This window comes from Notolabrus celidotus, chromosome 10, assembly GCF_009762535.1.
Source record: "Notolabrus celidotus isolate fNotCel1 chromosome 10, fNotCel1.pri, whole genome shotgun sequence".
Classification (NCBI taxonomy): domain Eukaryota; kingdom Metazoa; phylum Chordata; class Actinopteri; order Labriformes; family Labridae; genus Notolabrus; species Notolabrus celidotus.
This window is the reverse complement of record NC_048281.1, coordinates 6,741,008-6,768,874: the sequence shown is the minus strand read 5'-3', so window position 1 is coordinate 6,768,874 and position 27,867 is coordinate 6,741,008. Positions and strand designations below refer to the sequence as shown.

Sequence of the window (27,867 nt, the reverse complement as noted above, 5' to 3'; positions counted from 1 at the left end):
AGCCTAGCTTGCGTCTCCCTGCAGTTTCTCATTACAGGAGACGAGCTGAGCAGCATCCGTTATGCATACCTGCCAACATTAGACTTTTTCTGGGGTATCGGAAATACAGACTATTCCCAGCGATCACGTCCACATACAACCCTTAACTACAGATACATAAATTACATAGGCTACACAGATGTGCAAGGAAAGTTTATTTTAAGAACTCTCCATTATAAGTTTGAACATTAAATTAAATAAGAGAAACATTCAAAATGTACAAAAATGTCCATATTTAAAACAATCCAAAAACTCACATACAATATTTAAAGATAACGTGTGTGTGTGTGTGTGTGTGTGTGTGTGTGTGTGTGTGTGTGTGTGTGTGTGTGGGTGTGTGTGTGTGTGTGTGTGTGCGTGTGGCCTGTTAATAAGCACCACATTAAAAAAATCCCAAATCTTCCAAAACCAGAGACAAAGAGAGAATACAAGTCTGTGTCCATATCTTTACTCTTGGTTCCCCTTGTCACCCAAGGATCTGTTGTAGATGTAGTTAGCAGGCTTTGCAGTGCTTAGCACTTTTTTAGAGGGAGCATACTTGTGACCAGGGCTGGTGTGGTTGATCTTGCAAGAAGGACGTGCACAAAGAGTGGTGTTATCCATGCTCATTCTATTTTCTGTGCAAATCTTTTTCACCATGCTAAATGATCTCTCTGAGTTTGCATTGCTGTGAGGGATGCAGAGCATTGCCTTCATCAGTGCTGCCAGATTCCTGAACCTTTGCTCTTTCCCTACAAGGCCCCAGAATCTGTCAACTCTCTCTTCCTGTGGTGGATCTTTGCTCTCTGTGAACTGATAATCCACCAACTCTTCTCTCAGCTTGTCTGTCTGTAAGCCCAGTTGTGGAAACATGGCACCTAGTCTTGTCACTACAATGAAATCAACAGGGACAGTATTGATGGTACAATTAATTCAACTCACAACTACTACAATCATCTTCAACCACTGTGCTGTGGCACACTAGTGTGCCGTGACAGATCGTCAGGTGTGCCGTGGGACATTATCCAATTTCACTTAATTAGTCCAAAAAAACATTATTCATATACTGCAAATAATTTGCCATGTAGTGTGTCTGTGCCTGCAGTGTAGTGACTGGCGGAGTAATTAAATACTTGTCCATGTACTGACCTGCACTACCCATCCACTGGGTGGCAATAAAGCACACTTATGACCTTGTAAATTTAAGGCAATAGAATTAATGATGCGTGCGTGAGGTGTATGTGACAAGACATAGGCATACAACAGCGATGGATAAATATTCAAAAAGAAAAAAAATGAAAACTCCAAACAGGGCCCTTGACAAAACTCTAACCCGGATGAAGAGCGTGATATGGGTGGTTGAAAGTGCAACTTTTATGAGAAAAACTACAACGGTGTCTGCGAGAGCTCTCAAAGCTAGCTACTTAGTAGCTGAACCCATAGCCAAATCAAAAAAGCCACACACTGTGGCAGAGACATTACTAATACCTGCAAAAGCTATTGTAAATAAGATGCTTCGCCCTGACACAGTTAAAGAAGTAGCCGAAGTCCCTCTCTCAGATAAACAGATTAATATATTGAGAGATTAAATGTGTCATTTTGTAAAACTTTTGGTTGGGGGTGTGACTCAGGATTTTTTTAATGTATGAAATGTGCCTTGGCTCAAAAAAGGTTGAAAAACACTGCCCTACTTTATCAGACCCACACCATGGAGCATACTCCTACCTGTCTCTGGAGAAACGTCAAGTCGAGAGGCTGGGTCAAGCACTCTCAGGTCCTTCAGCATTTGCGACTCTATGAGAAATGCTTTCAGCATTTTCCTGATGGCTGCTTCATAGAAAGCTTTCACTGTCCTAAAGGCAGATGAAACGGACACTTGTTGAGCATCCTTTTATGTAAAACTACAGATTTTTCATTTATAATGTCAGATGAAAACCAGTGGTGCACTCACTCAAAGATTCTCTTCCTGGTTGTGGAGGGACACTTTGGTCTCTGCCCCTATGAAGAGGTCTTCATCGTCCAGCTGGTTTTCCCACCCATAATTCACCTCTTCCAGTGGTGAATCCATGATTGACCTCGCTGGGACAATACAACCCAGGAATCGACGGATCAGTCTGGTGCTCTCTAGCTCAAGTTTGTGGATCATCACTCCTTCGGACTGTGGGTAAATAAAGGAATGTAAAGACAAAAAGTGGGAAGTGCACTCTCAACTATCCATTACTCATGATCCACCTGAAAGGCGATGTTGAAGTCAGCCAAGGGCTTGAGGGCAATGCTCAGGAACATAAAATATGCTTTCATCTCTGGGTCACTGAGGTGCTCTGCCAGGGAGCGGATTTCATCATCATGGCAGTCAAAGTAAGCCTTCAGAGCCGTCCACTGGTTTAGCACTCTCTGGATACATGTGAGGAGGCTGAGCCCTCCGGTGCAGCAGTATCTCAGTAGCTTCAGGGTATCAGAGTCTGTGAAATCCACAAACTCTTTGTATACCTCACATCTCTTTGGACTGACAAGAAAAATACACAATATTACTTTACAGTAAAAAAAAAACAGTAGTGCTATTAGAAGCATCTTGATCATTCACACAAAGTACAAAGACATCCTCATAAAAATACTCAATTGCAAGATAAAGTCTTGCATTAAAAATCCTTATCAGTTAAAGGCTTTTAATGCTTTTTGTAATATTTTCATTATTCATATAGCTCCTAGTGTGAGAGCTGCAGAGACGTATTTAATAAAACTTCATCAGACCTTCTGTCAGCATGAGTTCACATTCAACAGAAGGTTGGATGAAACTTTATCTCAGAAATATCAACTGAATTTAATTTTTTGGGTTAAATATCCTGTTAAAGCTGTCAATTAAATATAGTTGAGCTAAAAGTACGATCTTTCTTTTTGAAATGGAGTAGAGGGGAGGTATGAAGTAGTCTAGATTGGAAAAGCTTTATAGTACTCAAGCACAGTACTGGACTAAATGTACTCATTTAATTACCACAACTGTAAATAAGTACATTTTTTATTTACTTTCCTCAGCAGTTACCTTTTGTCAATTTGGTAATATATTGCAAGTAGGGAACCCTCCACTGGAAGCTTTATTGCCTTTATATCACAACCAGTGGCAAGCTGCACATGGTGACATATGCAGCCCAAGTCCTGGGGTGCTTCTCAAAGCTCTAGATGTCCATCCTCGCGTCTCTTCCTCGCGTCTTAGTCCCGCCCACCAGAGATGCGAGGAAATGAAACCAGAGGAGAGAGGAGAGAGGAGATTTGTATTTAGAGAAATGAGATGTCCTCTCCTCCGGAGCGTCACGTGAAGCGACATCTGTTTGTGATGACGGCTTTCACAGCTGTTTGTGTCTTCAGACATGTTCACTGTAATAACTCTGATCAATATAAACAGTAACAGAGCTCTGTCTCTGTGTTTACCTGTTTAACACACACCTGTTTAACACACACCTGTTTCACACACACCTGTTTAGCACACACCTGTTTAGCACACACCTGTTTAGCACACACCTGTTTAACACACACCTGTTTAACACACACCTGCACATGAAGAGAATCAGCTCTGTTTATTCTGTCCTAAAGCATCATGGATCGATTCACCGGTAAAATGCCTCATTATTAAATTATTTATTACTTTAAGGGAAAATATAAAACCAACTCTTTTCAAACCATGTTCATTAATGATCAGCCTCATATGAAACTTTATTAACCTGAAAGGAAAAGTGTTTTTACTAACAGACAAACTTTACTGTCAGACTTCTCTTCATGAAGGAAACAAGAACAAACGGGGGAAACTAACAGGAGAAATAACTGATCATATATTCTATCTATGATATTAGACTCTATTAATCTATTTCATTAGTCAGTGAATCTGACAAAAACAATCAGATATAACATAATCCATCCTCTGTTATATTGATTTAAGATTTTGAAATCAGTATATTGTTTCTAAAACTCACATCAAACACTTTTTAATCTCAGCTCATGACAGACAGACTGTTTAGAAACCAACGTGTGTTTATGATCTGTTTCAGGGCACCCTTAGTGACTGTTTTAAGGTCTGTTTCAGGGCACCATTAGTGACTGTTATAAGGTCTCTTTCAGGGCACCCCTAGTGACTGTTTTAAGGTCTGTTTCAGGGCACCCTTAGAGACTGTTTTAAGGTCTGTTTCAGGGCACCCTTAGTGACTGTTTTAAGGTCTGTTTCAGGGCACCCTTAGAGACTGTTTTAAGGTCTGTTTCAGGGCACCCTTAGAGACTGTTTTAAGGTCTGTTTCAGGGCACCCTTAGAGACTATTTTAAGGTCTGTTTCAGGGCACCCTTAGTGACTGTTTTAATGTCTGTTTCAGGGCACCCTTAGAGACTGTTTTAAGGTCTGTTTCAGGGCACCCTTAGAGACTGTTTTAAGGTCTGTTTCAGGGCACCCTTAGTGACTGTTTTAAGGTCTGTTTCAGGGCACCCTTAGAGACTGTTTTAAGGTCTGTTTCAGGGCACCCTTAGTGACTGTTTTAATGTCTGTTTCAGGGCACCCTTAGAGACTGTTTTAAGGTCTGTTTCAGGGCACCCTTCGGGACTGTTTTAAGGTCTGTTTCAGGGCACCCTTAGAGACTGTTTTAAGGTCTGTTTCAGGGCACCCTTAGTGACTGTTTTAAGGTCTGTTTCAGGGCACCCTTAGTGACTATAATAAGGTCTGTCTTTTCTCTGTTATTAAACTCAGCTGATGTTAAGTTTCGGTTAAGTCCGGGCTGCTGCAGCGTCCAATCGGTGGGTGATATTCGATAAGGGGGCGTGTCTGTCAGGGAAAAGACTTCCGCAAAGTCTGCTCCTCGATTATCCCTCCTTGGATCAGTCTCCTCGCTCCTCGCTCCTCTCTCCTCCAGCAGCGTTTAGAGCTTTGGGATACAAGTTAAAATGGCGCGTCAGTAAGTACTTCCGGTTCGCCCGAGGAGCGAGGAGACTGCAGTTTAGAGCTTTGAGATGCACCCCAGTATGTGCGGCTGGCTGCTGTGCAATCTGGTGACTACAGAGTTGTGCTTCCCTTTCATGACACTGGCATTGTTGGAATTGAAGGCTATCAGCCTATCCCAGGGAACGTTCCTTTTCCTTCACAAGAATAAAAACATAAAAGCACACTACTGTTTAGAAAATATAAATAAAGTTGACAACTATTATGACATTTTTTAACTTAAACCCTTATCCCCTTTGTGGGACCTAGTAGTCAGTTCACCCACGTCAATGCTGATGAAAGTTTTCCAAAAAGACTGTCAGCACTTCCAATGTTGCAGACGGCATGTCAAGAAACTTTGTCAAAACTTGCAGGAGGTCTTCATCATACACACGAGCCAAAATGACTAATTCTTCGTCTGTCTTGATGTTGTTGGACTCATCACAAAGGAGTGCAAGCAGCTGGGTCTGGCAGATTCTTGTTACCATATCATCGAGTTCCACAGCTATGGCTCCTAAACAGAAAATATTTAATATGATTCGAAATAGTCAATAAGATCAGGTGTATTTGATTGAGTCAGTTCTTACAATACTGTTTCATTGTGTAAGCTGCAATGTGTGGCTGAAAATTATTTTTGAATTTTGCCATCAACTAAATAATAGCATACCAAACATTACATTCCCTTTTACAATAGGCAAACACGTTCAGACCAGCACACTTTCAATAATCAATTATGTACATGAATGTGATTACAGTTATCCATACTGATGATCAAAACAAACTCTTACCTTTAATAATCTGTGTAGTATTTGTTCTCCCAGACGAAAACTTTGGTACGATTGCAGAGTCTGGGAACATGTCAGCAAAGCTTTTTGTATATTCATCACAGAAGAAGAATGGGACATTATTCTTTGCCACAAGCATGAGCATTTTTACATCCGCTTTTGCGACCAGGTCAGCCTCAGATAGACCGCTTCTGTGCCTCAACTTTGTGTTTATGTTTGGCACAGTTAATATGCTTGCTAGCATCATTCTTACCGCCATGTTCAATACTAAAATTGGACCTGCAAACTTTACAAAACGCATGGTAAACATCCACATGGCTAGCAGAAAGAAAAGGAAATTGCTCACACCAAGCTGAGTTTAATCTTGATGCATATCGCTTCATTTTCGGGCCTGAATCAGTCATTTTCAACCCGACCATCTTTCAACAAGTTTGACGGGGCGATGTAAAGGAGAAAGCCCGTACCATGATGATGACGCGTAGACATACGCCAAATAGTAAACAATGTAAATATTGAATGCTTCTAAGTTTATCTTATAATGTAAAGAAAACTACATTTATTTTAGGTAAACCCAACAGCTTTACTATGACATAGACTTCCGCTGGGGAATTTCAAAATAAAACATACAATAAATAAACTAGGCTTGTCTGTCCCAAGTCTTACAGGGACAAACAAGCTGATGTACTAACCAGATGCACTGAGGAATGCGTCTGTCAAATGAGCAAAATAGCACTCACAATGCATTTAGCATGTTTGCCTTCATGAATATGCAGAATGCATGCAGATTATCAGAGCGCGCAAGATACTGGGAGGAGGACATGCAAATATAATCATTTAGTACACTCAATGTGATTTATCAAACCTGCAACCGATTGCGGTCAGTGTTTTTGCGTCTGTATTTAGCACATTTGAAAGGTGTGTGCAAACTAGCACAGCGTTATGCAGAAATGGCTGCGGTAACTGTGGCGAGAAGGAATCATCAATGCAATGACAGACGACGAAGAGAGAGAATCTTCCGTGCACTTGTCAACATATTTGGACTGTCAGAAGTAAAAATAGTAGAGACATAAGGCGGAGGGTGCGTGCCACATTGGACACAGCTCTCACCTCCTGTGCAATGGCCTGTAACCCATCCATCTGATTTCTTTGTTGCTGCAGGAACTCCAAATCAATGTCATAATAACAGTCTGGACACCTGTGGGGCTCTGCGGAGGTGTTTTCTGGTCTGAGCTGATTTATTTTACCAGGTAAAAAATGTTTGAGAACCAGTTCTCATTTACAAACATTACTTGACTCGATTTGAGGAGTGCGGCAGGGATTGTCAGACATCTGATGAAGATTCTCCATTTAAGAAAAAAGAGATTATACGGTCATGACGGACAACTTACAAAAACACTTTTCAAATAATTAAACTTTTTTTTCCATTCTCCAAAATTGCGATTCTTCTGGCAACGCTGAGATGTCTCCGCTGGAGTTCACCCGTGTGTTTATTTGCCTCCTCCACCAAGACCTCCAACTACATGGCTTCAAACTTCAATTTTCGTTTACGGCCACTCTGCTCTCCCAAACTCTCCATGGTGACAGCTGGTAGCACATGCAAAATCCTCATTTAAGGGCGGTGGGCACCACTTTTGCACCTGTTATCAATTGCGCACGCATTCATAGTAGATGAATGAACTGCCCATTAATAGCATTTTAGCACTCATTATTTGGGATCTTAGTAGATCAGGCCCTCTGTGTTACCACCAAATTGTATTTCACTTAACTACAACAACAACAAACTGTCATGATGAGCGGAGCCAGGCCTGGAGTCAACAGGTCAGACATTTCCAGAGGACCATAAAGACAACATGGATGAGGATATTCATTAATGCAGTGATTACCTTGGTCACCTGACTCCAGCTGTCCAGCGGTCCTGCTTTGTTCTATGTCCGGAAATGCACCCGGTGTGTGTTGACAGATGAGAGAGCCAGGAGCTGGACAGCAGCGAATCAGAGACAGACCTGACACGGATCTGATGGAAATCCTGGGTCACACCAATATGAATTTGGTGAAAGGAGTATAATATGTGACCTTTAATAACCACACAGCTATAAAAACTAGCCATTATCTTTTCATCAATTGTCTTTGGCCCCTGCAGTCACAGGGGTCAAATACAATTTCTCTCTTTTGCCTAAAGTCTGCTAGTGTGTATTATATATGAATGAACTGGGATGGGTTCTGAAACTCTGTTCAATCCTTTCCCTCCTTTCTTTGTTAGGTTTCAGAAAGAGGAGGAGAGAGGTTTGGTGGGAGTCCAGTAGTTCTTCGGAGACCTGCCCTCATCTGGTGGAGTTTATCCCTTGCGACCATCCAGCCTGCTACCTGTGGCAGGTCCAGCAAGCAGAAAAATGCATTCCCTATAAAAGCTCCTGTGGTCCTGGAAATGTAGCCTTCAATGTGACCTGTGTCAATGCTGAAGGTAATATTTTTTTATTTGCATTTGTGGGAATACAATCCTAAATCCATAGCCTAGATAGGTCACTTAACACAGACTTTCGCTTCAGTTGGCTTACTTTCGGCAGGTAGTTAGGGGCACTGTTAGGCATTTTGGTATTCAAATAAGGTGAGTCAAACAATTGGCAAATTATTGTTTGAACAGTTGATGAACATAAAAGTAAGACCGTGAGTTCATAATAAGAAATTAAATTATTGTGTATGTGAAGTCAAACTGTAAAAATGAAATAATTAATAGTAGAAATATTAATTAACTAGGCTTTAATATATTGAAATAATTGCTGCTATGCAGAGGGGTTAGATAAATAAATGAATAAATAGATTAAGAAAATGAATAGATATAAACTAAATCATGAAAAAATGAGTTAATATGTTATGTAATGCTGATTATGTGTTTGTATCAACCAGGTGTTTATTTAAACTTTGAATTAAATAATTAGAAAAATGATCAGACCTAGAGTGAGGGTAATAGGTCGAAAGGCTGACTGAAAAAGGAGTCGTCCAAACTCAAAGTGTTAGAAGAAAGGTAGCAAGACAAAGTCTTTTTGATGCAAAAATGTGACATGTTTTTTTAGCCCTCAAAGACAGTTCATGGGCAAACAAAGAAAACTGCCGCAGAAAATATTTACAACGTACTGGCCAATAACCATCATTACCTCTACACCGCACCACAGCCCTTCTCTGACCGCCTAGGCAGTGTGGATTCCCTCTTTTTAAAGACTAAGCCCCTCCCACTGGACCATACCATCTTTAAGTTGAGTTGAATCCAAAGTTATCAATTAAACCATACAGGTTAGTTTCCATATCCAAATACCATGACAAAGTCAATTTACAGTTATATACCACACATAAATGGGAGTCATCAAAACATTCAGATAACACTCAAACTAGTAATTCGTTTACCACCCCCTTCAATACTCCCCTTAGCATGTATGGTGCAGTGAGATGGCCTGAGCCTGCTCCCTACTGGCTACTCAGGCACTATAAAAGACCGCCTGAACCTTTGTTCGGGTCCTTTGCCACTGACCAGCACCAGGAAGTACTGCGGTAAGGAAAGAGGAACATAATTAGACACAAACAAACCCATGGTATACAACCTTTAAATAATAAAGTCAACTCAAAACCATAACAGTGTGTTTGTATGTGTTTCTGGGAAAATAGCACAGGAAACCTACTAAGGTGTTAATTGTAGTCCAGTGTGTGCACCCACCAAACTACTGCTAGTATGCTACCTGGCTAACATGTGGCATGTGAAATGAGTGATGTGTTACCAGTAGCAGGGGAAACTGCGACACTCATAATTAATTATTTCTTAATAAATAATGCAACTATATGACATAAGGCAAATATAAACATTTAAATACAATTTAAATTGTTTGTGTTTCTATGGGTTAAATTGGTTTATTCATATTATAGTTATAGATTTATAGATAGGCAGTGAATTTAAATTTAGTTAGATTTTTTATGGGTTCTATTGTATTGATCTAGCTCTGTGCTTATGTTGCATTTTCATATGATTTGATGCAGGTGTATTTCTTTTGTCTGTTTTCCTTTATTTTAAGGTTTTTCCCCAAAACAGACAACAGAAAGTTTCTAAACAAACTCTGGAAAGAAAGGATTCAATAAAAGGAGGGCAATAATAATAATAATAATCATAATAATAATAATCATAATAATAATAATAATCATAATCATAATCATAATCATAATCAAAATAAAAATAAAATAATAATACATTTTATTTAAAAGCGCCTTTCTCAACACTCAAGGCTACTTTACAGAGAGATTAAAACCCAATAAATACGATAACACAATAAAATAAATAAAAACAACAAGCAAAGTAACACCAAGTTAAAACAAAGCAGTGGAATTAAACAGAGAATGCAGATTGGAACAGATGGGTTTTGAGTCTTAATTTGAAGAGGGGTAGTGAGTCAACATTTCTGATGTCTGGTGGGAGTGAGTTCCAGAGATGGGGAGCAGAGCGACTGAAAGCTCCCATGGTGCTGAGACGGGCAGAGGGCACAGAGAGGTGGAGGGAGGAGGAAGACCTGATGGAGTGAGAGCGGCTGGCAATGTGAAGGAGATCAGACACAGGGGGGGCAAGGTTATAGATCTGGAAATAATAGACCTTTTTGTGCTATTTTAAGAGGAGCTAACTTGACAGGACAGTCATCTTTGTGCAGATTGTCTGTCCTGTCAAGTTAAGACACTGCACATAAATTAATTAACTTGATAGTGTTAAAGAAAAAACATTTAAAGGGATATTTCATTTTTGTTTAAGTTTGGTTGTATGAGTTACAGGTCAGTAATATACTAGCCACAATGGATGCCAGTCAGCAAGGCCCCCTCTATGAGAAACTGTTGGGAGACACAGCAAGTGAGCTAGACAACAGTTCACTGAAGACAGGTCCAAGTCTGCCACATAATTTAGATAATTTTGAGAGACTCTCACCCAAGCATGAAATGGTTTAGGTGTATGCTCTACTCAGACATTTTTCAGCACTTTACTTTGACATCAGAAACCCCATTTGGTATTGCACTTTTTGCACTATAGGCTTTCTTTTAATAATAAAAGGTAGTGAGCAAAATCTGCAAACACTTATTTAGAAAGATGATTTGACTAGATAAGTGCTCTGTAAAATCGATCAAGGCCACAGTATTGATATTGGTACTAGGGTCCGGACATGTTTTGTTGTCACTACTATTGTGATGCATGCCCCATTGGGTTGAATGTGATCCATTGTGCTCAGCTATATCATTATATTGGATGGGAACAACAGCAATAATGAAGCATGCATTATTCATGAGCATCCATCTGTGCCCATAAACTGGGCGCAGAAAACACTGACCTGATTAAAAGTCAGAATCACAGCTTCTTACCAGGAATTAATTGCTCATCTGCATAGATTATATACCTAATTGCACAATTTGGGGTAGAATTTTATCATTCTGTCACGATGGATCATGTGTATGTCTATCAGGAAGGCAATACAGCTTCCACATGAGTTAAGCAGTAGAAGACATTAACATATATTGACAAGGATGCAAACTTGAGCGGGTTTCAGGAAAAAGATGTATTACAGTGAATTATAGTCTTTAAAAAATGGGTTGTTACCAAATGTTGACATGTTATTTACATGTAATTTCTTAATTTGCTAATCAGATTTACCATGCTTTCATGCACATCTAAATCAATGTCAAAGCCTTGCAGTTAAGCTTAGTAATATCCTGCGACAAACCTTGTTTTTAAATATACTGTCAATGCAAATAGAATTATGCCATTTAGAGTTGTAATTCCAAAGCTTAAACTGTATGAATCATGGCAAAAGAGTGATTCTCTTTTCACATAATTGCATTCATTGAAAAAAAAATATTGGTGAATTTTTTTTTCCGTCAGAATCTGTTTGTAAATTTGTTTCGGGACTATTAAGAATGTTCTGTTGCTTGTACAAAACTGATTTTGTAATTTTTTTTTGGCCTTGGCAAAAGCGTTCTTTTTATATTTTGTTTTACAAAATGTAAAAATATTTTCGAAAGTGTAAATTTTGTCTCAAACTTTGTAAAAGTGTTTCATACTTTGTAAATTTGCACTGCACTTCCCAGTCACCGTACCTGAATCTGATATCTCCATTTCAATTTTCTTATCTTTAATTGCTCATTATAGGGGGAGACGTTCATATTGCCCACTGTCTGGACATCCCTCCCCCCAGAGAGGTGGCCTGTGAAGTTGCCTGTCCTACAGACTGTGTGGTTGGCCCATGGTCTCTGTGGTCACCCTGCTCCCACAGCTGTGCCACCAAGTCGGCGGAAGGTCGACAAAGCCGGACTCGCATTGTGTTGGCAATCTCAGGAAAAGGTAATATTAGATAATTAATTCTTTTCTTGTCTGTCTTCCAATCTGTTTTTCATTCCCAGTCATTTCCCATCAGTTTAAATCAAGAAAAACACTTCAGGTTATAGCTATAAGTAAGAGAGAGAACAACAAACAAGAGTGAGAGACCAATAGACAGACACAGACAGACGAGAGACAGACATACAGACAGATGAAAGACACAGACAGACAGAAACAGACCGACCAGCAAGCGAGAAAGATGAATGAGAGTGAAAAACAAACAAACAAACAAAAAAAAAAAGAAAAGAGAGAGGGACACAATGAGAAAGAGAAAATAACAACCAATTAAGAGAAAGGAAACAGATAGATACAAAGAAAAAGAATAAAGAGAGAGACAGAGTAGAAGCAACATACTATTGTTTTTCATTTTGTGTTTCAATTATTTAGAATTATATTGACTATGTAATATTTTGAATCGTATGTTTCTGAATGCTTTGGCAACATTGTCATTGTACAGTCATGCCCATTACATTGAATTGAATTAAAAGACAAACAAAAAAGAGGCAGGCAAGCAGACGGACAGACAAGAAAAAAGAAAAAAATGGACAACGCGAGAAAGAGAGAGAGAGATAAACAGTTATACAAACAAAAAACAGAGACAAACATACAAACAAACAGAGAACAAATAAACAGAGAAAGACAAACAAATAGAGACACAAAATCAAACAGAGAGAGAGATAAACAAACTAACAAACAGAGAATGAAACAAACAAACAAAGGGAAAAAAACAACAACAAACAAACACAGACAGAGAAACAGGGAGGGGAACTGAGAGATACACATAGAGAAAAACAAACAAAGTGAGGAATAAATAAAGAGTGAGAGAGAAACCAACAAACAAATATACAAAGACAGAGACAATGCGAGAAAGAAAGATATGAACAATTATACAATCAAAAAACAGAGACAAATGAAAAACAAAGAGAGAGACAAACACAAATAAAAAATAGAAACAAACTTACAAAGAGAGATAGAAAAAGAAACAAATAAGTAGACATAAAAAGAAGAGGAACAAAAAGAGACGCTAACGGTAACTTGGTAATAACGTCATTCTTTTCACAGCCAGACACCTTTATCCTGACAGTGTGGTGATAAAGTGTTCTTGGTTAAGTTAAGGAGAAGGTTCATATTTAGTGTTGAGGCCTGATGGTGAACTTTTGGGAGGGAGAGACGGTTATACACGTCTGAATGAATTGAAGCCGTCTGTCTTTTTTGCCCTCCAGGCTGCTGCGGTGGTCACGTGACTGAAAACTGAATCTGTCAATTGTCAAGTAGGTTAAATAGAATTTCAAAGCAAATAAATTCAGTTTCAAAACATTAATTTCAATTTCAAATCATGCTTTTCAAATTCAATATGATTATTCAATTTCAGTTCCTAGTGGCACAAATCTCAGCCCATAGTGAGAAATAAAAAAATTAACAAACATTGAGAGAGAAAGAAACAGACAAACAAACCAAGAGAGAAAGAGATGAACAACCAAACAAAGAGAGAGAAACTAACACAAGAGCTTGTTTCTATATGTTCATCTATCGTATATTTTGTCCCAAAAAAAAGAAACTCTGCTTAATTATGATTCATTGAAGAATGAAATGAAGATGAAAGAGCTCTGGTTAATGCTTCTCAGAAACACAGCCACACTCTGAAACATGTTTACTCAGGTCATGCATAACGCACAGTTAGTATTCTTCTAATCTTTGACTCTGTGATTCTTACCTGTGTTTTTATGGCCAGAAGGGAAGGATTGTACAGCAAATCAAGCCATAGAGGAGTGGAGGGTCTGTAATGATCACCCTTGCATGGTGTTCTTCTGGGAGGCCTCAGTCTGGGACCCCTGTATGGAAGATTCTACCATAGATGTCAATGGAACTGGCCTCTGGAATGAGACCCCTGTCTGTGTTATGGGTGTTCAGATGCGTGAAGTTAATTGCATGAAGATGAACATTGGACCTGTCCAAAACAAAAGGTAAGATCTCTAGAAAGTCAACTGTTGTGCACCTAATTTCTATATCAACCCAAGTAGTAATGTAATATTTACATCAATAAAGTGATCTTCTAATCAGTCTACGCAGAATTGTAAAAACCTTGACTTTCCTGACAGTCATTAGCCAAGTTCCTCAAAGGTGTTCAGGACTTCCCTTACAGTCGTTAGCCAAGTTCCTCAAAGGTGTTCAGGACTCCCCTTACAGTCGTTAGCCAAGTTCCTCAAAGGTGTTCAGGACTTTCATTACAATCGTTAGCCAAGTTCCTCACAGGCGTTCAGGACTTTCATTACAATCGTTAGCCAAGTTCCTCACAGGCGTTCAGGACTTGCTTTACAGTCGTTAGCCAAGTTCCTCAAAGGTGTTCAGGACTTCCCTTATAGTCGTTAGCCAAGTTCCTCAAAGGCGTTCAGGACTTTCATTACAATCGTTAGCCAAGTTCCTCACAGGCGTTCAGGACTTGCTTTACAGTCGTTAGCCAAGTTCCTCAAAGGTGTTCAGGACTTCCCTTATAGTCGTTAGCCAAGTTCCTCAAAGATGTTCAGGACTTCCCTTATAGTTGTCAGCCAAGTTCCTCAAAGGTGTTCAGGACTTCCCTTATAGTCGTTAGCCAAGTTCCTCACAGGCGTTCAGGACTTCCCTTACAGTCGTTAGCCAAGTTCCTCAAAGGTGTTCAGGACTTCCCTTATAGTCGTTAGCCAAGTTCCTCAAAGGCATTCAGGACTTTCCTTATAGTCGTTAGCCAAGTTCCTCAAAGGCGTTCAGGACTTCCCTTATAGTCGTTAGCCAAGTTCTTCAAAGGTGTTCAGGACTTCCCTTATAGTTGTCAGCCAAGTTCTTCAAAGGTGTTCAGGACTTCCCTTATAGTCGTTAGCCAAGTTCCTCAAAGACGTTCAGGACTTTCCTTATAGTCGTTAGCCAAGTTCCTCACAAGCGTTCAGGACTTTCCTTGCAGTCGTCAGCCAAGTTCCTCAAAGGCGTTCAGGACTTTCCTTATAGTCGTTAGCCAAGTTCCTCGCAGGCGTTCAGGACTTTCCTTGCAGTCGTTAGCCAAGTTCCTCGCAGGCGTTCAGGACTTTCCTTGCAGTCGTTAGCCAAGTTCCTCAAAGGCGTTCAGGACTTCCCTTGCAGTCGTCAGCCAAGTTCCTCACAGGCGTTCAGGACTTTCCTTACAGTTGTAAGCCAAGTTCCTCAAAGGCGTTCAGGACTTTCCTTATAGTCGTTAGCCAAGTTCCTCAAAGGCATTCAGGACTTTTCTTACAGTCGTCAGCCAAGTTCCTCACAGGCGTTCAGGACTTTCCTTACAGTTGTAAGCCAAGTTCCTCAAAGGCGTTCAGGACTTTCCTTATAGTCGTTAGCCAAGTTCCTCAAAGGCGTTCAGGACTTTCCTTACAGTAATTAGCCAAGTTCCTCAAAGGCGTTCAGGACTTTCCTTACAGTCGTTAGCCTAGTTCCTGACAGTAGTTTAGGTCATTGGTTGTCTAATGGGGCGTTCACACCAAATGGGAATCAGATCATTTGCGCGAATGATTTGATTCTTTACTTTACCTGTAAAGTCAATGTAAAGACGCAAATAGATGCGAGTAGTGGTCTGGTGGCGCAAATTGGGCGGCGCAAACTGCGCAATATATGCAAAATAATAGTGCAAATAGAGTGCATTCGTACATATGACACAAATTAATTCGCATGAATAATTCGCGAGAGTTGAAATATCTGAACTCCAGCGAATCTATTGCACCGCGATAGCCAATCAGCGTGCAGATCACCCGGTGACATGTGGTGTAACGTACAGACCAGCAGAGATTTATTCATCTGGAATATATGGTACACTTTGTTAATATCTCCAAACGGCTTCTCCAAATTCTGTGACTCTACCTACTTTTTAGGGGGAACCCCCTACCTCTCTCGAAATTTGCATCTTTGGCACTCTTGTATACGTGATTTTGACACGCGTGAATTGAGTGAGTCATTGCGCAAAAGGAGTGATTAACCAAAATATATATATATATACATACAATAAAAAATATTATTATTATTATTGTTATTGGAAAAAAATAATCCCCTCTAAATCAATAGCACTTGTATTTGCATTATAATTGTCATCAAGGTCAGAGGACTGTAACGTTTGTCAGAATAATGCTCTGGTTGATATTAAGCTGTTGCTTGAATAGAACAGCAAAATAACAGCAACTACTCCACTAAATAGATGATAAATATTCATCTTCAGGATAGGAAGCTTATCAAATAAAAAAAAATCTACTTACACCAGGACTGAAAGAGGGAAGAGAACAAATCAGGACAAAATCTATTTTGGGCATGTCACATAGCTGTTGTGGGTAATTTTATAGGTGCTCGTAAACACAAGGCCTGATTAAATCACATGCCATGTAAACACTTGAACTTGTATCTTCAAGTCTCTCCCTCTTTCAAGCATCACTGCAAAATAGGTAGAAGAATAGGAATCAAGCTGGGGAAAAGGATGACTTTTATGTATTTTTCCTCCTTATGCTTTGGCATAATTTGATCTCATTACTATTCATGCTGCCTTTCTGTTGTTGTTTGAATGTGGCACCATGCTGTGTTTCTAGTTAGACCCAGTTCTGGATGTAGATGTTTATGTGTGTATGCAAGTACTGTATTCGCAGGTGGGGGTGTGTGGAGTTGTTGCTTTTTGAAGAAGTCATGGAAGCTTAGGCTTTTTTGTAGAGCTGCAGGAATCCATACCACTTTTGTTATCTGAAGATGCTTTTACAAACATAGCAGGTCTAGACCTGACTCCAGTCCCCTTTTACTGACAGGACTTGATCTTATCTCATCTTAATCCACCATGAGCATTGCACCTCGCAGTATTTAACTAGTTACAGCAGCAAGGAAAAGCTTCCTTTTAACAGGCAGAAACCTCGACCAGGACCAGACTTGTGTTAGACAGCCATCTGCCTCAACTGAGTTGGGGCTGGAAAGAAGGATAGAGGAGAATAAGAGAGAGATGGAGAGAGAGATGAGACAGATAGAAGTAGTAGTAGCTGCAAATAAAAACTTCCTTTTAACAGGCAGAAACCTCGAGCAGAACCCGACTCATGTTAGACAGCCATCTGCCTCGACCGAGTTGGGGTTGGAAAGAGGGATAGAGGAGATTAAGAGAGAGATGATAGTAATGAGACAGATAGCATTAGTAGTAGTAGTAGTAGTAGTAGCTAGGGCTGGGCAATAATTTGATAATAATTATTGTGATATAACTTTTCTCGATATAAATATAACAAATGTTCGATAAAAAATTGATATAAATAATAATGTAATTACATATCCCAACCACTAAAAAGGGAGGGGCGCTAGTGAGCTTTAAAAGTTAGTTGCCTCCCAACATTAGACAGAAGAAGAAGACGGCATTGAACAGCCAATCATGTTGCAGGGTGAGAGGTAGGCAGGGCATAAAGATGTTGGGAGCAGCATGTAAACCCAGCTGAAACAAGCGGCAATCAGAAAACTCAAACCTATCAGCTCAAAGCAGAGTTGTTAGTCTAACACTGTGTCAACTCTGCTTTAATTATTAACTTAATACACTTCATTAAATATACTTTCAAGATGTGGGTAAAGGAAGAGCACACAGAGAAGTTCTGCTGTGCATTTCTAACACATTTAATGTCCACTGCGACCGTAGTACAATAGAACACTGAATAACCGTGATGCATTCACTGCACTGTGGCAGACAATATAACTGCCTGTAACCATTAGTAATCTTAAAGGGGAGAGCACTACTCAAAACAATACTCTACTAAACTGACACACAGTACAACATTATATAGACAGGTGCAGCTCAAAAAATAGAACAGCATTAGAATATCGTGAACAAGTTAAATATTTTTTCTTACTCAAGTCAGAAAGTGAAACTCATATATTATATTGATTCATTACACATAGAGTGGCATATTTCAAGCCTTTAATTCTTGTAATTTTGTAGATTATGGCTTACAGATAATGAAAACCTAAAATTCAGTGTCTCAGAAAATTTGAATATTGTGACAAAGTTCAATATTAGAAACTTATGGTGTCACACCCAAATCAGCTATTGAACTCAAAACACCTGCAAATATTTCCTGAGACTCTAAATGGTCTCTCAGTCTGGTTCAGTAGGGACACTATCATGGAGAAGACTGCTGACTTGACAGATGTCCAGAAGACAGACATTGACAATCTCCACAAGGAGAGTAAGCCACAAAAGGTCATTGCTAAAGAAGCTGGTTGTTCACAGAGTGCTGTATTTGAGCATATTCATAGAACATTGAGTGGAAGGAAAAAGTGTGGTATAAAAAGGTGCACAAGTAACAGGGATAAGTAACAAAATCAATTCAAGAATGTGGGGGAGCTTCACAAGGAGTGGATGCTAGAGTCAGCGCATCAAGAGCTACTACGCACAGACGAATCCAGGACATGGGCTACAAATGTCACATTCCTTGTGTAAAGCCACTCCTGAACCAGAGACAACGACAGAGGTATCTTACCTGGGCTAAGGAGAAAAGGGACTGAAGTGTTGCTCAGTGGTCCAAAGTCCTCTTTTCAGATGAAAATTAGCATTTCATTTGGAAATCAAGGTCCCAGAGTCTGGAGGAAGAGGGGAGAGGCACAGAATCCACATTGCTTGAAGTCCAGTGTGAAGTTTCCACAGTCAGTGATGGTTTGGGTTTGCCATGTGTCCTGCTGGTGTTGGTCCACTGTGTTTTCTGAAGTCCACAGTCAACGCAGCCATCTACCAGGACATTTAAGAGCACTTCATGCTTCCTTCTGCTAACAAGCTTTATGGAGATGCTCATTTCATTTTCCAGCAGGACTTGGCGCCTGCCCATACTGCCAATAGTAACAAAAGCTATTTCAGTGACCATGGTATTATGTGCTTGATTGGCCAGAAAACTCGCCTGACCTGAACCCCATAGAGAATCTATGGGGTATTGTCAAGAGGAAGATGAGAGACACCAGACCAAACAATGCAGATGACCTGAAGGCTGCTATCAAAGCAACCTGGGCTTCCATTACACCTCATCAGTGCCACAGGCTGATTGCCTCCATGCTACACCACACTGATGCAGTAATTCATGCAAAAGGAGGCCCAACCGAGTATTGAGTGCATAGAAATGAAAACACTTTTCAGAAGCCTGACATTCTGTTTTAAATATCCTTTTTTTATTGATCTTTTGTAATATTCTAATTTTCTGAGACACTGAATTGTGGTTTTCATTATCTGTAAGCCATAATCATCAAAATAATAAGGAAGAAAGGCTTGAAATATGTCACTGTGTAATGAATCAACATAATGAGTTTCACTTTCTGACTTGAGTGTCAAAAAATCTTGAACTTTTTCACGATATTCAAATTTTTTGAGCTGCACCTGTATATATGTATATGTTGTAAATTTAAATCAAATTATGCAAATTATCTCAACCTGAGAAAAATAAGAATCTACAAACTAAAACTTCACAAAAATGTCACTGAATTTCATTTCCAGATACAAACTAACAAACTGTCTGGTTCTGTCAACTTTCACTCAGGACCAAAATTCTGCCTTTAAATTTAAATGAAATAATTATTTGATATTTATCTTGAATATTATCGATATCGACTGATATGAAATATTTTGTCTTGATAATATAATTTTCAATATCGCACAGCACTAGTAGTAGCTGTTGCTGCTGGGGTCCGTAGCAGCTGGAGTCTGGAACGTCCACAGCAGCTACGGCAGCGACATATCTCTCCTTTACTAGGTTTGCATAGCGACCATGCTGTGGACACTGTTAATCTTCCATGGTGTCAATAAAGATTACTCTGTCTACTCACATGTATCAATAAACTAACATGGTTGTTTCCGCCACCTAAAGCTACACTGTCTGGATTACAAATTTAGTTATTGTGTTTCATACCAAAAACAATTTATTTCAAAACAGATGTAGTGCAAGAATTTACTGAATGTGATATTAATAGGCAACACAAATATGAAATCCTCTAAAGAAGTTCCTTTTTAGAATAAAATTTTTCATTTGTAAAGCATCAAAATAATTGGCTTTAAAAATGTTAAAGAAAGAAAAGAAAAATGTATGCACTCTTATTTTTAATTCTCAGTTAATTGCATAAAGAAATGTCTGAGCAAGCTGTACATTATTGCATTTGTCCACCTTTTGCTTAACATACATACAGGGAGATGTGTGATGTCAAGGACAGGGCAGTTCTTTCCCTGCACCGTCCTGTTACCTGTGGGATTTGTGATATTTATCATTGATTGGCTTTGGGATGAAAATAATTTGGAATCTTTGTTTGTCTGTATGTTTAGGTGTTCAGATTCTGCACGTCCAGAAACAACCCGGCCTTGTTTGCTTCCCTGCAAGAAAGACTGCATCGTAACACCCTTCAGTGAATGGACAGCCTGCCCATCAAGCTGTATGCCAGGTAGCTCTCCTTGAATTTATATTAAATAAATTAGGTTGTATAAATCTTATGGCACCACATTCTTTTGCAAGGAAGAAAGATATCCTGATGTTGAAAAAATGCCTATCTCTAGACATAGAGAATCACACTCAATTGCATGAACAATATACTTTGAATTTACATATGAAATTATGTCATATGTAGTCTGTTCCCTGGAGTGTGTCACTTTTGCGCAAGGCGAGTGTTACATTGATTATTTATTAAAAAAAATCTCCAGATGTACTGACAGGTTATGATCTCATGTAAAAGAACATACTACTATCTCTCTCTCTTTCTCTCTCTTTCTCTCTCTCTCTCTCTCTCTCTCTCTCTCTCTCTCTCTCTCTCTCTCTCTCTCTCTCTCTCTCTCTCTCTCCATCCACACGGTCCATTCATGCAATAAAATTGTAATAGGAGTGAAACAGTCATCTTCATGGTAAATCCTGGGATCAATTGCAGCTGTCCAAAATAACCCCATTTCACATGCTAAAAGTACATTTTCCTTTCCTCTGGTGAATTTCCACAGTTTTAGTTTTTCTGCTTAAAATCTCCCACAACATTATCTGCAGAGATTTTTACTGTGCAAAGCAGTGTTTAGAATTACTGAAACCAGTCTCTGAATTGCAAAGTAAATCAATAAAGTAAACACGCAGTTGTTATACAAGATATCAACTGACAGCTCACGCTGCTCAACATATAATAATATATAATCATTTCAAAAGCAGTGTATGTAACAGAGATTTGCAGAGGTAGAGTGGAATGCAAAATACATTTAAGGTGTCATATCTAACTTAACTATCAAAATATGAATCTGTGAACCTCTGTTTCTGTCTGAAAATGCATTTCACTAATATGATCTAATAATGATCCACCACAGAGATATATTTGCTGCACAGCGCCTGTTATACTGTGTGCAAAGTGCTTCCATTGGTCATTGGACACATCTCCGCCATAAAGATCTTAAAGCATGTTTCACTTACTACTGTGTCTGAAGTATGAGCCCACATTTCAAAAGACTGGTCTGTAGTGCGTCTTTCAACAATGAGTTTGCTTGCATTTTTATTTATTTAGAAAAACACATTTATTTCTGCACTTTGCATTGCAGGCTTGTGTTGGTGGTGTTTGTTTTTTAGAATGTGTTGTATTAAGTAATTAGCATATAGCATATTTTTGATCATATTGATCATTGTGTTATTTTGACCTTTTTTCAGGTCATATAAGGTCAACATTTGACATTTTCTGTGCTTTTTATCTACAAAAGGATAAATTGTTTGCCTGTGGTGTAACAAGATTTCTATTAAAGATGTATTATGATGTTGACAATTTGTGAAATAGCTTGGTTTGGAATTACTCAAGTATGATATCGTAATATAACATTAAAAGGGAATCTTTAAGTATAATGGACACATGTTACTGATGGACTGATATCCTTTTTGAAGTTTGCAGGAAATACACTAATATGACAACTAAGATACACTCAGGAAGTACTTAAGACTTGTTTGAGAATAACTCAAACATGACATACAAGTATATTAAATAAATGCAATTTTGATAAGTGCATACTACATAATATAAAACTCTTTTTTGTTATTTAAGTTTTAATTGACTTCCTCACATGGAAGGCAAACAATATAAATGATACATACATATTGAAGGCGTACCGACAATAACGTCAAATCTTGGTCAAAAGAGCCCTTTCTGGAAAAAACACAAATTACAGACGGAGAAAAGGAAGACAGAAAAATATCTATGAAAAGTAAAAGGCAGATATAAAACTCAATTTTACCACAACTTAGTGTGTTAAAAATATTACAAATATCCTTAGATTGAACTTATGCACATCTTTATAACAATGAATATATTAAAAGGGACATATCACAACATTTAGATTTCACATTTAACATTCAGATTTAAGATTCAATATTTAGATTTAAGATTCAATATTTAGATTTAAGATTCAATATTTAGATTTAACATTTATATTTAATATTTAGAATTTAGATTTAAAAGTGATTTTTACTTAAATATAGATTTGTCACAACAAAAAAAGTGCAAAAGACCACAATAATTGATCTAAATGTGATTTAAAAAAAGGTCACTTTTAAAAATTCACATTGTTTTTTTGACGTTTTGGAGCTTAATGTGTAGAAATGTTGCTGTTTTTTCAGGGTGCCCCATACAGTTTGCTACAAGAAGTCACTTTATTGTAACAGTAAAAAATAAATAAACAAATCCAAATGCAGAAAATCTAAGGTGTTAACTTCAAATACATTTAAGAATAAATCAACATATCAAGTGACATCTTCATTAAACTGGCACATCAAGAGGAGTACTGTACATGCACGTCACGAGCTGGTCTCAGGCTGGAGCAACCACTCTAAAACCATTATACACCCTCTACAAACAATCACTGAAAACTCTGGATAAAAACCAAGGAACTACCATCTTATATTACCATTAAGAAATATAACTGAATGACCTTTGACAGTTTTCTTTGTTATGCAGATATGTGTCTGATGTGATAAACTAATTCATGATCAGGCCCCACCACCACTTAAACAATGTGTGTTTCTCTGCTGGAACAAGCTTAGGGAGACCAGGGCATCAGCAAGAGGAGACTGTTCAGCTAAACTTAGGAAAACTGCATTTGGACAGTCTGCATTTTCAGTCAGAGCAGCAGGAAACTGGAACTCAATCCGGACTCAGATTAGAGACTGTACAAGTCTCAGTGTTTTAGAAGTGCACTGAAATTGTGGCTCTAGGAAAAACAATCATGTGATCACTGAGTTAATCCTCTGAATGCATCAAACTAGAGACAATGAAATGTCATTTTAAATGTGTTATTAGTGAAGGGCTGTTAAGTATGTATTCTTTTAAATGCTAGTATGTTTTTATCATTTGTATTGTGCATTCTTTTACATCTTCCTGCTCAGGGACCACAGATGAAAATGAGCTTATAGCTAACTCTGGCTTGACAGTTTTTGTTTTGCATGGCCCCTGTCAAATAAACTAATAAATACAAAAATAAAATAATGGAATTGTAATGGGTTTCAATGCAATAATGTAAGTATCTTTGAAATCAAAGACCGTGTTATTGTTTTTAAAAGAATCAAACAGACACCATGGCTGTATATGCTGTAGTCTATTGGGCCTTTGATGATCTAATCATTTTCTTGATTGCACCATTTTCTATGTTTGGTAATTAGTGTTGTTTAATGAGACTTTGAACATAAGCCAGATGAAGCCATTGCACTATAGTGTGTCTAAAAACTAACTGAAGTGAAAACAGTCACAAAGGCTAGCTAATCTGGGTGAAATCAATTTTTAGACAGCCTTTGTTATATTATACTGCTGCACTAGTCAAACGGTGGCACTACTTTGTTATTGTTAGACTTTGAGTCCCAGTATCATTCCACTTTGTCTATCTCACTCAAAACATGTATTTAAATACAACTTTGAAACCAGTTTTTGCTTAAGAATATATATTTATGAAGATTTTGTTTCTCCAACAGAAAATACCACTGCCAACACACAGTCTCGATACAGGATCATCGTTCAAAGGTCAGCAAATGGAGGTCAAGAGTGCCCAGACACACTCTATGAGGAGAGAGAGTGTGCATCACTTCCTGCATGTCCAGTATATAGGTAAAAGCCTCTTTTATGCACAATCAGGTTCTTTCTCTTTTAACATTTTTTATTGAGTTTTCCATTAACTTCACCACAATACATTTTGTTTGCAGCAGACATTGCAGGTAAACAACTACAAAAACATAGAACAGCTGCCACAGTATTTTGGTTGTGGTATTTAAGGTTGCCATTCCCCTCCCAACAATTCTTTACAGGATGAAAAAGCTTACAGTAATCAGCGTATTGTGTTAGTATTTTCCAACACAAGTATAGATAGAAATGCCTTCAAACTCCGGTCTGAAACGATGAAGCCAATGCGGAAGTGATATAAACTGCAATACATCGAAAATCCGCTTGAGGCTGGCTGCAGAAACACTGGAAACCACATAGATATGAATGGGAAAAAGACGATCTTTGCAGCATTAATAAACATGTTTACAGCCTGGTTCAAAAAACGGCTTGGCCCTACAAAGCTAATCTCTCTAATGGCACACACTGTACGGGGGGTGAATTTTTTTCTAATATGACGGTTAAGAAGATATTAAGATTGAGTTTTGCCCAAATAAGGACATGACTGACGTGACTCCCGGTCGGGAACACACAGCCATTGGCTAAGAGACTCACACTACGTCACACTCTGCCTAGTTGAGTTCCGCATTACCAATATGGCTGCTGCCGTCGATTTGCTTCAAAACAGCTCTCAGGAACAGATGGGTGACGTCACGGATACTACGTCCATATTTTATACAGTCTATGGGGAAAACGCAGGAAGTAAAACTAAACCAGAAACACAGGGAGCAATAACTACAAAAATAAAACAGGAAACACAGGAGACCAAACTTAGAAACATCAGAGAAAATACATACACAAGGAATAAAGAACACAAGACATCCAACACAGGGAAAAAGACAACAATTAGCACAGGAAGGAAAATAAACAAATCTTAACAAAAGCAATTCATAACAGTGTCCTCTAATATTTACTGCTCCAAGCTTTGTAGGCATCTTTTCAGCTGCAGTGAACTGATTACAAAACAGTGCTGCCACTACATCAGTGTAAATCCGCAAGTGCATTATAAAAAAACAAAACTTCTAAATTTGAATTTGGAGATGATATCATTTATTTCTCTTTCTCCTTACTTTAACTTGTGCAGAGGAACTTGGCAGGGCTGCACCTTAGGCCCTTTGCTCTTCATGTTGGCAATAAAATTACTTCCCGGAACTGTTTGATCACACCCTGAAGTTCATGGATACAACCCAAAAATACACTGTTAACAAAATACTTATTCACTTGCCTCAGTCCTGTTTGTGATTGATCAGTTGCTTGTGCCAGTTCATCTTGTGAATCATGAATGGCTCCAACAGGTTCCATTTGGGATGACAAAGGAGAGGTTCACATACTTGGGAAAAGTTATTGGAAAAAAGTGTTTAATTCATTTTTTTTTTTTAGTTATACTTTTGGGCTTTTACACCTTTTATTTATAGACGAGAGGACAGTGGATAGGGTAGGAAACCAGGAGAGAGGGGGAATGACATGTGGTGAGGGGGCCGCAGGCTGGAATCGAACCCGGCCATTCGCTATATGGGCAGTTGATTTAACCATTAGGCTAAATCTACCCCTGTATAAATAATTTTTTAAGGCCAACTTTGACCCTCTGTTAGACAACCTCAATGAGATAATTCAGCTCTGGAGGACATTTCCGATGTCTATTGGGAAGAGCATACGCTATTAAAATGTTTTTCTCCCCACAGCTGCTGTATTTCTTCCAGAGCATACTGTCTTAATTTCTAAAACATTCTTCAAGCATTTAGTTTGTATTGTTATTGAATAGGTAAAGCTCACCATTGTAAACCTGACCTGAGGAGGGATGGCCTTGCCCAACCTCATATGTTATTACTGGGCTGCCAATGTCCTCTCCATTGTCTACTAGTTGGATAACACAGCAGTGCTACCCTCTAGTGATGTGTCATGATCAAAAGCTGCCGCTCTGAGAGCTGATGATTTATAGTGAATCAGAAGAGCCGGCTCGCATCGAGAGAGAGCTGGCTCGCATCGAGAGAGAGCCGGCTCGCATCGAGAGAGAGCCGGCTCGCATCGAGAGAGAGCCGGCTCCCAGTTTTTCTTTCGCTGCTTAGCTCTCACAGTGCTCAGCCCAAGCTCTGATTACAGCAGAACTTTGTTTTGATTGGTCAGCATGGCGGCCATGCCACTACAAAAGATCCTAAGAATCCGATTTTTCTCAATGCCAACCTGCACTGAGGACATTAATAATGATTGCTTGAGTTTGGTTCTGGTTCTGTTTGCTTGAGTTTGGCTCTGGTTCTGTTTGCTTGAGTTTGGTTCTGGTTCTGTTCTCTGGAATGTTTGCAGTTTTTTTGTTAATTTGTGCAATAAAAAAGTTTGATTAAAATACTAAACAACAGTAAGAATGGTTTTGTAACAGAATAAATGCACAAAATAAGACAATTATAAGGCTTCTCATAAACACCCTGTACATAAAAGGGTTTTCAACACAAACCATTCATTTTTGCAAAGTTAAGGTAAAATATACGGCTACAAAAGATCCTAAATTAAGAGCCTGCTTGGGAGTCGAAAGAGCCGGCTCTTCTTTGGGAGCCTAGTCAAAAGAGCCGGCTCTCTGAAAAGAGACGAACTTCCCATCACTACTACCCTCTGGGGTAGAGTTGGAAAAGGAGGGCTGCTTGCCTTTCAGCATTGGTGGAATTATTTTGTCACTTGTACCATTAGACCAATCATATTTACATATTTATATTTACTTTACATTTGAAGCTTAGGCCAATGTCCTTCTCTCTCCCAATAGCAGCTAATCCCTTTGTTGTGCTGTCACATTTAGATGGTGCTTTGCTTGCATGTAGGGACACAGGAATATATAGTGTCCGAAATTTGAACAAAATACATGGAGGGGGTATTTGCATCTTTCCAACAGCTCCTGCCATGTCAGGATTTATCTCCTGCACTTCAAGAGGACACGGCCTGAGGAAACTGGATAGTTGTCTAAAACATATTGCTGGGTCTAAAAATATAATCTCCTGCCTGTACAGCACATTTCAGGACGTAGCTCCCCAAATTTCTGACACTTTGAAGGCAGACTGGGTGGCAGAGCAGAGGATACCAGAAATAAAAGCTTGAAATATGTGCATACCTGTCCCAGTAATGCACGTCATCATTTGATTCAAAGTCCAAATAACACAGAATAGTCTCTGGTGCCTCACTATACTGTGATAAATACAATTTATTGGATATAGCCTTAAGACACAGTTATGTCTTGTGTCCCAACTTGCAGAATTTCTGGATTGGAAGCTTTAAATGAAAAACTAGAGTGAAAAACTTCCAACTGGTGTGTCTTAGTTTGGTCTCCTGTGTTTCCAGTTTTATTTTTGTAGTTATTGCTCCCTGTGTTTCTGGTTTAGTTTTACTTCCTGCGTTTTCCCTCCATTCTGATTGTGTGTTTCCACCTGTGTCTCGTTTGTCTCACCTGTGTGTCACATTGGGACATATTGAGGAAGGAGGACCCAAGTGCAGATTGAAATCAATGGGTTAAAACACTAAAGAAATACACAAAAACTTACTTAACTCAAAATCACGATAAAATAAGGGCACAGGGGACACAGGAGTAGTCTTGCCATGACACATCACACACAACT

The 27,867-nt window shown here is 38.8% G+C and overlaps 1 protein-coding gene and 2 long non-coding RNA genes across 3 annotated transcripts in view; 1 reads left to right on the top strand and 2 right to left on the bottom strand.

The window, feature by feature from the left end:
* Window positions 1–27,867, top strand: part of thsd7ba (thrombospondin, type I, domain containing 7Ba) — a 156,464-nt gene that overhangs the window by 31,997 nt on the left and 96,600 nt on the right. Inside the window, exons 7-11 of the mRNA XM_034693559.1 lie at window positions 8,015–8,215; window positions 11,918–12,109; window positions 13,878–14,109; window positions 20,442–20,557; window positions 24,088–24,220. Coding sequence (XP_034549450.1) covers window positions 8,015–8,215; window positions 11,918–12,109; window positions 13,878–14,109; window positions 20,442–20,557; window positions 24,088–24,220 — 874 coding nt within the window. The remainder of the gene's footprint in view (window positions 1–8,014; window positions 8,216–11,917; window positions 12,110–13,877; window positions 14,110–20,441; window positions 20,558–24,087; window positions 24,221–27,867) is intronic.
* LOC117819982 lies at window positions 419–2,169 on the bottom strand. The gene is made up of 3 exons (XR_004632666.1): window positions 1,970–2,169; window positions 1,744–1,871; window positions 419–908 (listed from the first exon to the last, which is right to left on the bottom strand). It is a non-coding gene; the product is annotated as an uncharacterized LOC117819982 (long non-coding RNA).
* Window positions 4,983–7,827, bottom strand: LOC117819981. The gene is made up of 3 exons (XR_004632665.1): window positions 7,638–7,827; window positions 5,758–5,817; window positions 4,983–5,483 (listed from the first exon to the last, which is right to left on the bottom strand). It is a non-coding gene; the product is annotated as an uncharacterized LOC117819981 (long non-coding RNA).